This window comes from Lasioglossum baleicum, chromosome 1, assembly GCF_051020765.1.
Source record: "Lasioglossum baleicum chromosome 1, iyLasBale1, whole genome shotgun sequence".
NCBI lineage: Eukaryota > Metazoa > Arthropoda > Insecta > Hymenoptera > Halictidae > Lasioglossum > Lasioglossum baleicum.
The window spans coordinates 6192375-6208914 of record NC_134929.1 but is presented as its reverse complement, the minus strand read 5'-3'; the positions used below and the strand labels follow the sequence as shown (position 1 = coordinate 6208914).

The 16540-nt window shown below is 36.1% G+C and overlaps 4 protein-coding genes across 9 annotated transcripts in view; 1 reads left to right on the top strand and 3 right to left on the bottom strand.

Annotated features, from left to right (window-relative positions):
- The first annotated feature begins 500 nt into the window (after nucleotides 1-500).
- Ntf-2 (nuclear transport factor-2) lies at nucleotides 501-5339 on the top strand. 3 transcript variants are annotated; one of them, XM_076432696.1, is made up of 5 exons: nucleotides 501-992; nucleotides 1080-1151; nucleotides 1364-1462; nucleotides 2098-2218; nucleotides 3081-3354. In XM_076432696.1, exons 1-4 carry the CDS (start codon nucleotides 885-887, stop codon nucleotides 2209-2211), a joined length of 393 nt encoding a protein of 130 aa, XP_076288811.1. In that variant the 5' UTR covers nucleotides 501-884; the 3' UTR covers nucleotides 2212-2218; nucleotides 3081-3354. The 3 variants fall into 3 exon arrangements, with proteins under 3 accessions (XP_076288811.1, XP_076288804.1, XP_076288795.1); XM_076432689.1 differs by having other exon boundaries at nucleotides 2098-2253; XM_076432680.1 differs by lacking the exon at nucleotides 2098-2218 and having other exon boundaries at nucleotides 516-992; nucleotides 3081-5339.
- Nucleotides 1164-6942, bottom strand: Hpd (4-hydroxyphenylpyruvate dioxygenase). Its single transcript, XM_076432627.1, has 13 exons — nucleotides 6140-6942; nucleotides 5960-5986; nucleotides 5805-5867; nucleotides 5628-5732; nucleotides 5380-5505; nucleotides 5228-5317; nucleotides 5046-5146; nucleotides 4870-4947; nucleotides 4531-4765; nucleotides 4330-4452; nucleotides 4135-4251; nucleotides 3769-3877; nucleotides 1164-3624 (listed from the first exon to the last, which is right to left on the bottom strand). The coding sequence occupies exons 1-12, from the start codon at nucleotides 6140-6142 to the stop codon at nucleotides 3803-3805; spliced, it is 1143 nt and encodes a 380-aa protein (XP_076288742.1). The 5' UTR covers nucleotides 6143-6942; the 3' UTR covers nucleotides 1164-3624; nucleotides 3769-3802.
- A 182-nt stretch (nucleotides 6943-7124) lies between these two features.
- On the bottom strand, nucleotides 7125-14215 carry Hps4 (Hermansky-Pudlak syndrome 4 protein). Of its 3 annotated transcripts, none has more exons than XM_076432563.1 (9): nucleotides 14074-14215; nucleotides 12542-12776; nucleotides 12067-12297; nucleotides 11833-11927; nucleotides 11694-11763; nucleotides 11450-11617; nucleotides 9991-11337; nucleotides 9591-9817; nucleotides 7125-9231 (listed from the first exon to the last, which is right to left on the bottom strand). In XM_076432563.1, the coding sequence occupies exons 1-9, from the start codon at nucleotides 14079-14081 to the stop codon at nucleotides 9057-9059; spliced, it is 2556 nt and encodes an 851-aa protein (XP_076288678.1). In that variant the 5' UTR covers nucleotides 14082-14215; the 3' UTR covers nucleotides 7125-9056. The 3 variants fall into 3 exon arrangements, with proteins under 3 accessions (XP_076288678.1, XP_076288685.1, XP_076288693.1); XM_076432570.1 differs by lacking the exon at nucleotides 14074-14215 and adding an exon at nucleotides 12897-13031; XM_076432578.1 differs by lacking the exon at nucleotides 12067-12297.
- The window catches only part of LOC143213081 (4-aminobutyrate aminotransferase, mitochondrial), a 3395-nt gene continuing 1009 nt past the window's right edge, over nucleotides 14155-16540 (bottom strand). For both annotated transcript variants that reach the window (XM_076432593.1, XM_076432603.1), the window contains 6 exons: nucleotides 16312-16507; nucleotides 15991-16163; nucleotides 15770-15904; nucleotides 15549-15706; nucleotides 15198-15466; nucleotides 14155-15099 (listed from right to left, as the gene is read on the bottom strand). In XM_076432593.1, coding sequence (XP_076288708.1) covers nucleotides 14972-15099; nucleotides 15198-15466; nucleotides 15549-15706; nucleotides 15770-15904; nucleotides 15991-16163; nucleotides 16312-16507 — 1059 coding nt within the window. In that variant the 3' untranslated portion in view covers nucleotides 14155-14971. The remainder of the gene's footprint in view (nucleotides 15100-15197; nucleotides 15467-15548; nucleotides 15707-15769; nucleotides 15905-15990; nucleotides 16164-16311; nucleotides 16508-16540) is intronic.

Below are 16540 nucleotides of genomic sequence, written 5' to 3'. Positions count from 1 at the left end.
ATGATCCACATTTTTTCGAAATTCATCACGAAACTTTATGAAATGAATGTTTTTCCGAGTGTGTAAATTTTCGAGCATGCATTCCACATTGAACGGATCGAATACAAACAAAAGTCGTAATCGTTATTGTTGTACACATATATATAATACGAATATAAAAATACGAAAAAATACTTGGTATACCAAAAAGATCGGAATAAACACTGTTCAAAACGATGGCATTCGTTCGAAATGATTATCATCCAATTTTCCGATGTTTTTGGATTACTTTCTACGGTGACAAGTGCTACACACCTCACGGCTTTTCACACCGGAAAAAAGGAAGTTAACCTCACTTTCGTCCCGTGAACTGTCCGACGTTCGGGAATCGATCTATAGATGTCGCGTCGGTCGGCATCCGGCGCTGACGTTCAACCAATCGAATGTCACTGTTTAAACGACGTTCGCAAATTATTTCCTGAATTTCCTGATAAAGAATTTCGTCGAAGCTGGCATTGCTGTTGCTCGCCGATATACATGCGAAAAATTTCGATGAAACTACGTGCGATCACACCGTACGATTTACGAGCTTGATTACTGAAATGGTGAATCCTTGTTAGCTGTGCTCGTGCGAAAATATATATACGCATATAAACGTTGCCAAATATCTAAACTTTTCGAGAGTTCGAGAATAATCCGATGGTTTTCTCGATACATCGAAATGATTGGTCGGCATAAGTAGCTTCCTGCTCGCTCATATCTTACACGAGGGATGTTATAGGCATTATTGTACATTTATTGTAGGATTTTTATAAAAGACGAAAGTACCGAACGATCAAATCGCTGAACAAGACTGATAGTACACGGTGTCGGATAGTGGGCGTGAATTGTAACAAGTTAGCGTAATGGCATTGAATCCCCAATATGAAGTGATCGGAAAGGGTTTCGTGCAACAGTATTATGCACTGTTCGACGATCCCGCACAAAGAGCGAATTTAATAAACATGTACAATGTAAGTACCTACTAACGCGTTCGCATTCTTTTTCATTCGACCGGGCGTAAACTTTTTCATAGTATTTACACGATGTTCCATTCATAGACCGAGTCGTCCTTTATGACATTTGAAGGTTTGCAAATACAGGGTGCTATTAAAATCATGGAAAAATTAACTGTAAGTATTACCTGTGTGACAACAGAAATTTATTATATTTCATTCTGCCATTGCTATCCCGCGTCAGTCAGTCTGATTTTCCTTTTTCCAAACATGTCATATTTAATTGAACAATCGAATTGGCAAATATCCCCATTTACTATGCAAGATATGAGATTTAATAATATGTTTTCTATCTACTTCATGCTGTTAGTGACATTTTTGATTTTCAGAGTTTATCGTTTCAAAAAATTAATCGGATAATTACTGCGATTGATTCGCAACCAATGTTCGATGGCGGTGTACTCATTAATGTTTTAGGAAGGTTGCAGGTAAGGAACGATTTATTATATTTCTTGTATAAGTAATATAAAAGAAACCGCATCTGTTGCGTCGTTATCAAACCAAATGATACTACATATCGAGTAATCTCTATAGCTTTATACTTTTTTGTATATGTCATTGTGAATTTCTGCGGAAAACAGAAATGAACGTCGAGGTGTTGCGAATTTCGTACGATCGAAAGTTACGAGGATTTCTAAAGTAAACGGTGAAAATTTTGCACCGTATAAAGTATCAAGTATCCTTAATGTGCAAAATTCTTATTCCAATTGGTTCAGTAATTTAGTTTCTTATTACCGTCTCTATATATTATACCAAGAACAATGTACGAGAGTAATTCAGTCGTTATTGAATCACCCTCGGAATTTTTTGGGTAAAGAAAGTAACTCGGTATCCATGTCTCTTCGTCGTTAAGTACTACTTTGTTTGTCTATACGTTATATTCTATCGGCTGGACACGCTACACAAATGTGTACTGTACTGCCTTACATTTTTTGTGCTGCCATATGAAGACAGAGATTGATTGAGCTATGACTAATGTCCGGCAACAATCTCTCTATATACCTACCTCCGCAAAGAAGATGAAATAAGAAAATTCAGTCAGTGATTGTTGATGATTGGGCAGACTGATGAGGATCAGCCCCATGCATACATCCAGACATTTGTCCTGAAGCCAATTGGCACCAGCTTTTACGTGCAGCACGACATCTTCAGACTTGCGCTGCACGACACGGTTTAGGCGTCAGGTACCGATCTTCGGTTGATCTTTGTACCAGTACAGGCAAGCCCAATACTAATTACTCTCTAAACTAGCTTCGTGTTTGCCAGAGTATGCTTGCTTGTTAACTCTTGTTACCCAAACGTGTATATTAATGCTATGTTGCTTTTGTATGTGCTGTAAAATAATTTGATCACTAAAGTTAGCATTAGAATAAAAATTTTGCACTCGACGAGACCATATCACTTCCATTAATAGCGTTGCATCACCCGTAGAAACGATCTTATCGAAGTTATTTGAATTCGATGAGAAATTTTATGATTTTCTTAATACATACGTATTTTAGTTGATTGATATCTAGTAAAGTATAATTTGTGACGAGTAAAATGTAATGGAGAACTTTAAATTACTGAACTAACAGGAATCTATTTTCTGTTGAACAAAAAATTCAGAGAACGATATAACAAATCCTTTTACGTAAGTTAAGAGAGTATTAATGGAAAAAGTAAGTATCTAGCGACACGTTAACAGACTCGAAAATGTAGAATTCTTCTCGATTTTATTTTCCGGTAAGTCGCTTACCATCGTAGCATGTAATTTTCTTATTTTCATTACATTGGTGCAATGCGTGCACAATTCTTGCATGGTTGTTCATCTCTCAAGTCATTGATATTATAACAAACTTACTGACTATAGATTTTTGTGAAATATAAGACGCTTAATACCAACATTAAAACAGTTCTTTTGCGTGTCACTCTGTTACGTGTGAAAATCTTCAAAGAATATCCACTTGTAAAACATTCGATTCCTATATCTGCATTAATCCACCGTTATAATCGATTGATTCGTGTAATCAATTTCCGCTTATGGTATTTTTATTTGCGTTACAGGCAGACGAAGACCCACCACATGCCTTCTCGCAAATCTTTGTGCTGAAGCCACTGGGGAACTCGTTCTTCTGTCAACATGACATCTTTCGCCTTGGCATTCATGATACCGCATGAAGAAAACTATGCGCAGATTCATGATTAATGGCAGACAGTTATCTGAGCCATGGAATCTCCAGAAATTGGAATAAGTGAGCTACTTTATCATTAATATCCTTTGTCACCGCATATTATCCCATTCTTTCTAGATACTACAGTTTTTTTATACAAAAGAATATTCACTTATATCCTTGGCCACGGAAAGAGAGAAGCATTAAAAATAGACACAGTCGCTTTGCTTTACTAAGTTCCGTAATTTCACAGATATGCCTATATCGTTGATATTACATTTTTATAGTACGATGTCACGACACAATGGAAATATAATATTGTACAATGTTTGATTTTAATGGTCGATTATTACGCTTCAAATTGAAATGTTACATATTTTACACTACCATGCTGTGTGTATTTTTGTAAAATAGATATTGGCCATTAAATACAACATCTGGAATTAATGTACTGTTAGTCTCCATTCTCCAATGTGCATCATTAAAAAGATTATAACATAAAAGTAAGAATAACGAACATTGTTTCTTTATTATGTTTATAATAAAATCTTTATTATATAAATCTCTTAAGTGCAACATACCTGTATATATTAATATTTAGTCTTAATTAGAATTTTACAAGTTGCCGCGTCTAGCTTGCTCCATTTCTATAGCTTCGAACAAAGCTTGGAAGTTTCCAGCTCCAAATCCCTATAGCATAAACGAAACGGAGTCATTTATATTCTTGAATAGAAGTGATTTATGTAAATGTTACTTGACACAGTTATTACTAGGGCTTTTACTATTGCTCCGATCTACGAGTATCCGAACTTGAGTACTTGAGAGCGATCGCAGTGTCGCGAGTTCGAATACTCGAGTACTCAAATTCAAGCTTCGATTCAAGGCTACGAGTATCCCGAGTACGTGGATACTCGGTTCGCAAGAGCTTCGATTACGATAATACTTACATTATGATTACGCCTTTGAATCACTTCTATAAAAAGTGTTGGTCTGTCCTGCATATTTTTCGTGAATATTTGCAGAAGATATCCATCCTCGTCGTAATCGATTAAAATTCTTAGTTTCTAGAATCATAATATTTAACTGTTAACTAGGTTTCGTTAAATGTATAACTTGTCTAGAATTGTGTTTGCTCTTTATACCTGAAGCGTGTTAAGATCTTCCAAAATTTTCACTCCGCTAGATTTCAAACGACTTCTTAACGTATCGTAGTAAGAGTCTGGCACGTCTAGAAATTCCATACCTCTAGCTTGCAAATTTTGTATCTGGAATACAATGAAAGAGCGTGTACCATCAGAAATGAATCTCCTCGAAAGGAGATTATCGTTGTTATATTTACTTACAGCTTGAATTATATTATCTGTGTTCAGAGCGATGTGCTGTACACCCGCTCCTCCATAATACTCGACGTACTCTTGTATTTGAGAACGTTTCTTGCCAACAGCTGGTTCGTTGATAGGCATTTTTACAGTTTCTTCCCAGTTAGTCATAACGATAGAACGTAAAGCAGAGAATTCTGTATGTAACTGAGTATCGTCTACCGACCAGAATCTATGAAACTGTAAACATTCCTCGTACCTAAAATAAACCAAAATTTGTACAAAAAAACAGCTCGCTTTTTTATTATTTTCATTGAATAACACACTTTCGATGTCTAAATTAAACAAAACTTTTTAGTCTACCATTTCGCAACAGGTTCCATTTGTTTTTCCGGTTGATTGCCAACAATATGATCCACGAAATTTAATCCAACTTTTGGTCTAAACAAATCAATTTTTATGGGATCAGTACAGTTTAGAGAAACACGATTTTATTACATATACAATATGTATGACTTTTTCTGTTTCATACGACTTACAAATTTTTTATAGATTTATCTTCTGGCAGTCGTTGAAACCCAGGCAAGAAGAATCCTTTATACTTTGATCTGTCTACGAGCGTATGATGCGTGTCCCCATACTGACAGATATAATACTCATTCAAATATTGCTTTTACTTTTAATCTACCTCTCTCTTTTTGGTAATACCTAACAGACTTACAGTTTTTATAGTAGCGAACCTTACAACACCATGTTCGTCCTTCTCCTCCCATACATCCCTTATGATTTTCGCTCCCCTCTCCTTGGCAATCTAAGAAATTCGAAATTTCATGTTTGTTCTGATAATTGCTCGTTCTGATAAATGTCACGTACCTTCACGATCGTATCGATGTCTTCGACGTTGAAAGCAATATCGCGAACACCATCGCCGTGTCGTAAAACGTGACGCCCTATTTCCCCATTATCGGGCTTGTATGCCGATTCGAACACAAAGATAATCTGAAAGTAACATTGAGATTTCAATCGATTCACTTTATTACAAAATAGGTATATATTTCAAGCGTAAGACAAAGTCTTACAATTAGAGACTAAAATTAACGGACAACACTTGGTGTATATACCTTATTTTGTTTAACAGCATGCGATGCTATTTCTCTCGAGCCAGTTTCCAAACTACGGTAACACAAAGGTACAAAACCCATCCTAGAGCAATAATAACCAGCTGCCTATACCAATAAATAGAATTAACGAAACAATCGCGTAAAACTATTTCTTAACATCAGAGCCATTCCGATTACCTGTTTCGCATTTCCGACCCAAAACGTGACATGGTCGAAAGACAGAAACTTCCCTCCCAAAGGCTACAATTTTATAGTTTAATTAAGAAATAAGGCTTGACGAACATTTTTATACTTGTCTCTATATTGTCTATATGTATAGTAATTTCACTCACCTTCTGGCCTTTGTCCGTATACGTAGTCTGAAAGATAAAGAAGAGATTACACGAAATTTTAGATGTTAAGATACAAGTGAAAAGTGGAAAAAATATTTAAATGTAACATTTTATTATAATTTTTTTAATAAAAACAGAAAACCAATCACTCCATACTTATAATTTATACAGTGTCCTTACCATTGTTTACACGTGAAAAATGCGATTCCGATTCTCGTCTCGTGCCGAGAGCTTTGAAATCATTCTAATCGCAGAACGCGCCTTGCTTAAATATACGCGCGTCGAAATCGGTGATCGGTATCCTGAACGGTGATTGGTCGATCGTGGAGGCTTGTTTGCATTGCATTCTTCTAGAAATACGAATCGTAAAAAAACCTACGGCGATCAGGTTTTTCAGAATCGTTACACGAGCTGATCACGACCTGATATCCTGACGAAGTCTCGCCTCTGAAACGATTACGCTCAACGTTAATTATTCAAATTGGAAGGCGCGACATTAACGATTGCTCCGTATGAAACGACAAATGAAAATGTAAATGCTCCGCTGATTGTCAAATAAAAATTCCCTATCCATTTATTTACAGTTATATAAACGAATATTTTAACAAATGTTGTATTCATTACTCCCCTTGTCGCATGTTTTCTATAAATTGTGTTTTCTATAACATTAAGATTGTTGGAATCTTTCTGTTGAAAATATCTCCCCCTTGTGCTAACGGTATTTTGCATTTAACGCTATTTTACGTTAGTAGAAATAAACGATTCGATTGGGGTAAAATTTTCCACTCGAGGAGGCTCGCCGTTCAAAATGACGAAACACGATTGGATATGCGTCAGCGCGCGGTTCGATTCCTGTTTGAAGGCGTGTTTTATTATTATAATTTCACATAATTAACATAAAAAGGATCACGCGGCGCGTAAACATGTTTAGCAACCTGTTAAACCAGGGGGCTTGGCCCGATTCATTTTCATCGTCGTCGAGGCCAAAGAGAGAACAAAAAGTTCAATCAGATTTCAGGATACACAATATTCAAAGTATTCGCGAGATAAACTCGTACACAACATTCAAAGTATTCGTGACAATATATATATATATATATATATATATATATATATATATATATATACATACACAGCTCTTGCTCGAAAAGAATGGCATTCAAACAATTCTTTTTATTTCATGTAATGATGGCAATTTAACAAAAAATTAAGAGACGGTAGAAATCTTACAGTAACATAACAAAGTCAAGTATAACATATGTATATTATTGCATATATTCCACCTTATCTGTCGATATAAAAAAATATTAACATTATAACTTTGCGTTATGCCTATGTTAGTCTGAAGTTTATTAATTGATTCGCAAAGAAATGTTTGATTTTCGATTATTGCTAAGCAATACAAAATCGGAATGTTATTTGTTTATACGTTTATCTGGTGTAATGTACATACGCAGATGACTAGATCAAATTGTTGTAGAAACGATATTTAGAGAGATAGCAGATTAATGTATACTGGTACAAACATAAAAGTAACAATTGTAAGTACATAACAAAAGGATTAAAAAATATCGAACGTGAACAAATAGTTTAAGAATAATACATATGACATATATATGTATATTAATGGATGTTACAAAAATCTGACTACATATACGAATTGCACGCGCTATTTTATGATGTATCTTTTCCTCTTGTAACGGTAAGATTTAACTTTTTCTTTTTATTAGCCACACTAACAAAAAATTAATTCGTTTTATTTCACGTAAATTATATAAATAAATTATCGGATGCTTCTTATATTATATTTATATATATATACAAATGATTCATTACACCTTCAATACATATACAATATAAATTCATTTATACAACACAGAATCATTAAGTGAAACAGTAAACAATATTAATTATATCTTATATCTAGTTGTGTATTAAAAATCTTTACCCACGATAACACGATGTATAAATACATAAATAAATTATTAACACTAATTATCACTTAATTTGGACGTAGCAGTAGAATACTATAGATTTTCTTTGTTTTCTAATTAATAAGACACACAGAAAGCTTAGATTTCGGAAAGATATTTTTCGTGTCATGCAATTACTATATTGTGACTTGAAGTAAACTAATACGTTTCGAAAACCGCGTATATCATAAAAATCGTTGTACTCCGAATATACGGAATGATTATTTTTTAATTTTTCAAATTGCATAAAAATTTGTCAACCTTTCAGACATTATACATCTGCAATCAAAGAAAACGTAAACTGTGTTAAACAAATGTCGCGTTACTAAAACACATTTAACAATTCGTATTAAAATAGATGACTTATATCGTGTCCGAGAAAATATCGATGGCTTAATACCGGTTTTATTATGCATGGTTGATACATATCAGTGATATAAAAAGTTCTCGACATTATAGCCAATTCTTAAATTAATTATGATTGGTACGGTGCGAATTTGAATTAGAAAAATACATGTAGAAAATTCAGTAATTACGTTTTCTATCAATATCGTTTAAGTTTACGTGCAACATCTTTTTTCTTTTTATCGTAAAAGTATAGTCTCTTAGTCGATTAAACGAATGGAACGTGTTTGGCTTCTGAATTTGGAAAGATATGAAACTTTGAACTGATCGTTTCTTAGTGAAGACGCGCGGTACGCATGTTAAATAAATTAAATATAATACTACATATCTGCATATACATATTCGAGTGTATACACAACGTTATACGTGATTATTCAAACGTGTTACTGCTATTAGTAAGAAGAATTCGACTACTGATACATGCTAGCCACTAATTAAAGGATTCCATTCTCGCCTTGAATGCCCTTGCGTTATCGAGTGACAAGGTAAAGAGAATGTATCCCAATCAATGCTATTAAACAGATCGCGACGTGTTCGTAACTATTCTATATGCAAGAAAAATATATAGAAAATATGATATATCTAATATCATTAATTTGGCATGCCACGGAATGTAACGAACAGAGTGATCGAAAACTGGTCAAACAATATGAAATCGCGAACGGCGTTTCAGCGGAAGCATTTCTCGTTCGGACAATTGAAATTTGATTTATATAGTTTTATAGTAGAACAATCCCATGATCTCTCTCCAGCCTACGTTTTGCTTTCAGAGACACAATTCCCATTAAATCCGCAGGAGTTGGAAGTCCTCCGGAGGTATTCGGTGCCACTGCTTGTTGGTAAAATACCTCTATATTCCCGCACTGGTTACCATAAACAACCGTATCTTCCGTTCTAGTTAATTAATAAAAAACATATGCAATTTTTACCATGCTTATATCAAAACGTTACCATAAAGAACGTTTTCTCAAAGAATTCAAATAGCAGAAAAAATTTAAAGAACAAAATATCTGTATGTATATCTCGTATTCTATACTACATCTTTTCGCTCTAACAATAAGAATTCTTTCGCCAACCAACATTGTACATATGTTTCTTAAACCGAGCAAAAAGATGCGAGTATATCTACCAAAGCAAGTTAAAGCCGATATATATATATATATATATATATATATATATATATATATATATATATATGCAAATCTACTATATAATTCAATTATGTTCTCTAATAACTAAAAGTATTGTATTACCTAACAATGATGTCTGTGAGATTACTAGCACGAGAAAATCTATCGTGAAGGCAGGACACGATATCCAGTTCGGTGACTCCCCATAGTCCAGAACGATTGATCGTATCCCATTGACTATCAATATTTAAAATACTATACAGCTCTTTGTTTTCGTTCGATGGTAGAGGCTCTAAGCACTGCTGCAGTCTCGTCTCCAGTTTCCCTAATGCGCTCACACAGGTATGCCACTGCAATACAAGCATTGTTAGATCAAAATTCAAACCAGATATCGATTAAAAAGAAACCATGTAGAAAATTCTTTTTATTTTTCACGATTTTAATAAATTGCAAATAACATGGACGTTCTTAAATTCTTTTAATAGTACATGTGCCGGTAATTATGAAGGAGAATTATACTCACGAGAGTGTGTATAAGATCGGGATTATTAGCAGTTCCGCTTTCCATCAACAGCACCAGCACCATGTTCTGATGGCCGCAGAGAAACAGTTCGGTCGCCTCGAGGCAAACTTGATCCTTGGACGTGGTAACCCAGTCCTCCTCGAGCTCGTCTTCCCCGTCGCTGCCTATCTCTTTATTCACTGCCTCTAATTTCTGTTTGATCATTTGATTCGTTGCCGTGGAGAATCCCGATAAATCGCGAAATTCGCTGGGAGTGGTTTCCCTGCTGCAGAACCCGCTGGTCCTTTCGTCGGCGAGCAAGCTGAGCTTCGACATCAACGGTGTCAACTGCAACCCGTCCAATTTCTTCTTTTGAAGAAAGTCGTACGCGTTGCCGCATTCGGACGTTGACTTTCGCCTGTCGTCGTTCTCGGTGACGTTCAACGGTTTCAACGGCAGGCTCATCGATCTACGATAAGTCTCCTGCTTCGTTTTATTATCCAATTTGATATCCCGGGAACTATTATTCAACTTCTCTAAATTGTCTTTGCTCGCTGTATCACAGTCGTTTGTCACGTTCTGAACGTGACAATTATTATTCAAACTGGCTAAGAAGTCGTTGCGATTAATCGCGTCGCTGCTATCATCTGTGAGCTCCTCGTAATGGGTGGATATGTATTGTTCGTATAACGACATCGATACCGGCAGCCCGTCCCCGCGAAACACCGGGTAACAAGGATCGGTGATAGTGTGATATTGCTTCTTGTGCGCCGGTTTATTCTCCGGAGATGTCTCGGCTGATATGCTTTCCTTCAGCTGCGGCAAACCTAATCCGTACGTTCTAACCGATATTCTATTCCGATATAAATTGACGGACTCTAAATCGTGCATGCTCAAGCTCTTTTTAGTAAATTCTCTTCTTTTGATCACCTTCTTCTTCGGCGGGACGTTTCTCAATTTGTTCAAGCGTTTACACCTGAGCGCCTCTTTCACGACGTCCGGTATGTCGTCCGGTACGTTCGTTTTCATTTCTTCCTTCTCCTCCTCCGCTTTCTCCGTGTTGGCATCCTCGTTCGTGTTGCATATCAGCATAACGTTACCGTGCAGAACTCTATTTACATCTTTCAACGGTGTAGAACAAACGCTCGGAGTCAGAGGATTCACGCACTTTGGACGGTCTGGTTTGCTTTCCTGTTTACGTTTCACCGGTGAATTGTAAGCGGTAAGCGGAACGGAGGGTATGTAGTGGTTGTTGTTGTCGTTGTACTGCGAAGAGTCCAGTTCTCCTTCTTCAGGTACGGTAAAAATACGAGAAGTGTCGCGTTTCATTCCAGATAAGGGCAGCTCTTTACTGGTCTTCGACATGCTCTGAAAACAATATATACATATGACTCGTGGAATTTTTTACTATTTTCATTCGAAATCCCAATATGAAAGATTCAACTCGGAGAAAAATTCGCGCATACGGTTGTAGCTTTACCTTCCTCTGTATCATTTTCTTCATGACAGAGTCGAAGTAAGAACTGTAATAACGTTCATTATTTGCTTCCTGCATAAGCTTCGCAAACTGTTTCTGCTCTATGTACACTCTCAGTAACTGCACTCCGACAGGTAGGTGAAATTCCGTTGATACTCTTTCTGCAGGAGCCTGAGGAAAACAGGATATATCTTAATATTATATATTTCAATGAGTGAAACACGAGAACAATGCAATTTGAATATACCTTTATTCTATACGGATCGGTTATAACGATTTGTTTGGTCAAGTCTGCGTTTAATTGAGTAGCAACTATCCTAAAACATTAGTAAATGAAAATTAATAATTATATTATTATATAAGAACTATATTATTATATAGCTCACTTGTTGTTGTAGAAGACTGCACCACCCACAACACCATTAGTTTCTTGACAATATTGTAAAACTTCGATCGCTTCTAAAAATATGTTACTAGCACTCTGAGGAAAATTTGAAATTAGTATTGATACGATTGATATTGATATGTAACGGTAAATATATAGGAAAACAAAGAGCGCGATTAATTAAATTATTTATATACACTTAAAGAACATAATAAAAAGAATGCCATGCACTAACCTTTGGAAGTTTGATAATAGGTATGTTGGAAAAAAGATTGGCACTATGTTGAAGTATTGGCAAATAAGTTTCAAACATTTGATACAGTTTCTCTGTGAATTTGTTTCTATCGTTGTTAAACGATTCTAATATCTTATTAAGATCGCAATGAAAAAATTTTAATAACGATTCTAACGTGTTCGCACGCCTCTCTAATATCCAATCGTGAATATTCCTATCAGTTCCCACTGCCTACAAAATAATAACACGATCATGTATACATACCAAATATTAATTCATGCTGAGACGCACGACATTCAGCCATAAAATGATCTTGCTATATGTACATTCATTCGGAGTAAACTGATAATTTGTAGTACATATTTATAGCACAGATAACGGCTACTATAAAAGTCATAGCGTGCAAGTCCTTTGTACAATACTATTTCTAGCGTTATCGAATGATGAATAAAATATAATCGTGTTATACACTCACAAGAATATACTGTCCAAACTTTTTCAATACAAATTTTCCACCTTGTAGCGTGATCGATTTTGGAGCAGAGAATGAAATTGTAAGAAACTGATTAACAGCCATTAATTGACCCGCTAAAGCTAGTCTTTGGGTAAGAGATACCCACGCTGGATGGAAGTACATAACTGCCTCTGCAGGATCATCGTCTTCTTTACAACACCTCGCAGTGTCATAAACAAATACTATCATCATCTCTCTAAAAAGAAAAACAAACTGTTTTGTAATCGTCTCTATACAATTTATTATTATCTTGGCAGTCTTTCTACCGTGTTCAAAATATGGACAACAATAACAAATTACGAGTAAACTAGCTTACCCTGGTGTAATCGATAAAAAAATCCTATGCACAATTGTAAAACTACAGTATCATTCATTTTTTTAGAAAATCATAGACATAATATTAATGCCCGTTACGCTTGCTCCGATTCGAATACATGTATAGGTGTCTAGGTAGTAAACATTTGTAACTAAAGAAGTAGCTGCCGGGCTACCGATTAGCACCAATAACCGATAACAAAATAAATAAGATAAGATTAGAGCTCCGAATACGTCATTCGAAAGTTCCGCCATACATGGTAACATACTTAACGCAATACAATTAAGCGTGTTTAGGACAAGAACTTGTTGCGACGTTTGAATAGCTTTCGCTTGAAGTAGACCTCTACTTAAAAGATTCGATAATTAATTGGGGAATATTGTTACTAATACGCATTAAATATGAGAACAACATAAAGATTCTACTTTATTGCACAGATATTGCTCCTTGAAAGTAGTATTTTACGCTTATCTAAAGTACGTCCAATTAGTTTTATAAATGTGAGTAAAGATACTACAATTAAGAAATTGCCAGAGCTAACAATATATCGATTAGTATCTAAAGGCAAACGCTGTACAAATAGGATACGATCTAACAAATACAGAAACAAAATTAAATAATTCTTATACGCAAGTATTCTGTACAAAGATAATCTACAACTATGTACAGTAGACTCTCGTATAACATGATGAAAAAATTGTTTAAAATTACTGCGTATATACATAGATACAGTCTTTTCAAACAAGTTTCTGGTCGCGTTATGCGGTAGTCCACCGAACACATTTACGTGTAAAAGATTAAGAAAAGTCTTTGAGGAAATGATAATTGAATCTACGGTGGAGGTCTACGAGTAAATATTCTTTAACAAATGCGTATATTATGTTGAAATATTACGAGGGAGGTGAGGGGGTGGATAAAGTGTACGAATATCTGTTGATAAACGGTTAACGAACTCACACCAACTTAAAATCAGCATTTTCTTTAACAAAAATCAAGGACTTAAAAAGTGACATGCCGCTGTAAAAAGAACGACCGGTGGATTAAGCGTAACCACGGACAGTGATTGAATTGAATGTGCAGCGTGGCATAGTAAACAAAACATTATCATTGAATTAGTGATGCGCTTTCTACGCTGCTATAATTAGATAAGGCTAGGCATTACGCAATATCTTCGTACTTTGCCATGGTGACTGTTTACGCTTCAGCGTGCCACGGTTGAGACTGCGATTGTCGTGTTGCAACCGCACGTAAATAAACCTGTCTCCGTTTTCGACTCGCTTTCGTTGCGTTTTGATGCAGCTTGCACCCGATACGCCGAGCTGAGTTTTCCGTCCAGCCTTCGCCGTTGCTCACGACGCTACTGAACGTCGCGAAAAATGCACTTCAATGGAAATGCACTTTCCCGTTATATAATGAAAATTCTCAGCCATAATAATCTTGAGTTCTAATCAAGCCGAACGGAGCCGCTCCAGGCCGCTCCTTTACTACCATGCTGAATGCTGATATCGATCTCTTTTGTATACAAGTACAAGTTACAATTACAAGCCAACAATATCTCAACAACTGTCACTGTCAGTCACAGGTTTGGAATTTAGTACAGACCACTTTATGCAACGGGATTTTCTGTTTGCGAATCTGTCTTATCGATATGCACCGTCGAAAACAGTCGAAAATGCACAAACCAGTCGCAGGTGGTCGCAGGATAAAACCGGTTCACAGACGAAACACGTCTGTGTTTGTGCCGCTTAGCTATTCTTAGTCCTTGATCGGTAAAACAACCGAACCCGCGACATTTGAATTTTCTTAGATGCTACTGCTACTACTGCTAAATACATCGATTGCGTGATATTGATTGTATTCAGAAAATGCAATTGGGAATTGCAAAATTCATTTTATTAATGATTCTTGTTGATCAGGACTGCTATTTCTAGCCTCGGTACACTCCTTCTATTACTATAATTATAATTCTAAGCAATGACGTACAACGAAATTAATCTGATTTAATTTATATATGTATATATATATTTGATAAATACACGGGACAATAAAAATCTAAAATACCATCTACAATTGTATCAGCTTTCCGAGAGTTCTTGTAGACAGCAACGAAGATTGTCTAAAAAGATGTCAGCATGATACTCTCCGAAAATCAAGGCTGGTCTTAATCGAATCGATCTGGTCCCACAATCTCCGAGCTGAATGCCTTGTATCGATATAAATACATCGTGTAAACAATTAGAATGACAATCAAATTGCTAATATATCTTAAAATATGCATTCCCAACAGTTTCTTTTATATACCTTTGCAACGTATTTGATGCAGCAATTTATTTTTCACGTTTCTGCATGCCAGGTCGAATGCAATTATAAAACCTCTACCTCTAACAGCGCTTATAACTTGCGGGAATTCTTGTTGCAGCGTATTTAACTGACAAAGCAGATAATTACCGACGTGGCAAACGTGTGTTAACAAATTTTCTGTGTCGATAGTTTGCAGTACCGCTTCTAATATTAATATTTTAGTTGGATCGCCCATCCAAGTATTAAAAATCCTATATGGACGTAGAGGTCTAAAAGAACAGAAGATATATATTCAAGGAAAAATATTCTATATTCTATAGTCGGAATATTCTATAATAAAGAATACGTTACATGTATTCGGAAGAATGATAGAAGCCACTTGCTTGCATTTTGTTACTAAAGGTAACAATGTCGGGGGGTGTAGCCAATTCAAAATACTCGTGAGCCCACATTCTTCCTGTCGCACCCCCTCCTGTCTGTATCTCATCTATTATTAAGGGAATGCCCTTCTATAAAAATCGAAATGTTCGTCACAATCTCTGCATGGTGAAAATTCAATTCGGATACATTACCTTTTTAGCGATGCCCTGCAAACAATGAAAGAAATCGGGCGAGGCATGCCTATCTCCTCCCTCGCATTGTATCGCTTCCACTATAATACCAGCTACCGGCGCTGACTTGTCATATTGTTCTATCAACTGCTCTACCTTGCAAAAACAACACGGATGTAAGCTTTACTAACTTTTTACAGCAACGTTGCTCTAAAACGCGTACATGTTAAATATACACCTACTTGTTGTAAGCACTTTGCATCCTCTTTCTTATTTTGCTCCTCGCATTCGCATAGCGGATACGAGTAGCGTGGAAAAGGCGCTATTGGCCATGGAAGAGATGGTATGTCAACTTTCATAATGTACTTATGGTGTGTCAATGCCAGTGCGGCGAAAGTTCTACCATGATATCCTCCTGGTTATTGTTATTGTTATTGTTCATTTGATCAATTTATAATATTGCGTACTGCGATACAGGGTGTCCTACCAACTTTAACGCAAGGATCTTGATGCATTTACGTAACAGAGTTAGCAGGACACCCTAGTACATTACTTGAAAGTACCTTCGAAAGATAAAATGGACAATTCTGGACAACCGGGTGGATCGTTGAAGGGAGCACTTTTCTTTTCTTCGTTTGTGAAGCTTCCTCCTCGACGGAGTCTCTCCCCATATTTTATAAACGCAGCTTGTATCGCATGCTCGTTTGCACAAGCGCCGCACATGGTTGTAAAAACGCATGGTAATCCCTTTGGAGCTACCTAATGAAACGACACGTGTGAGACACTATTATT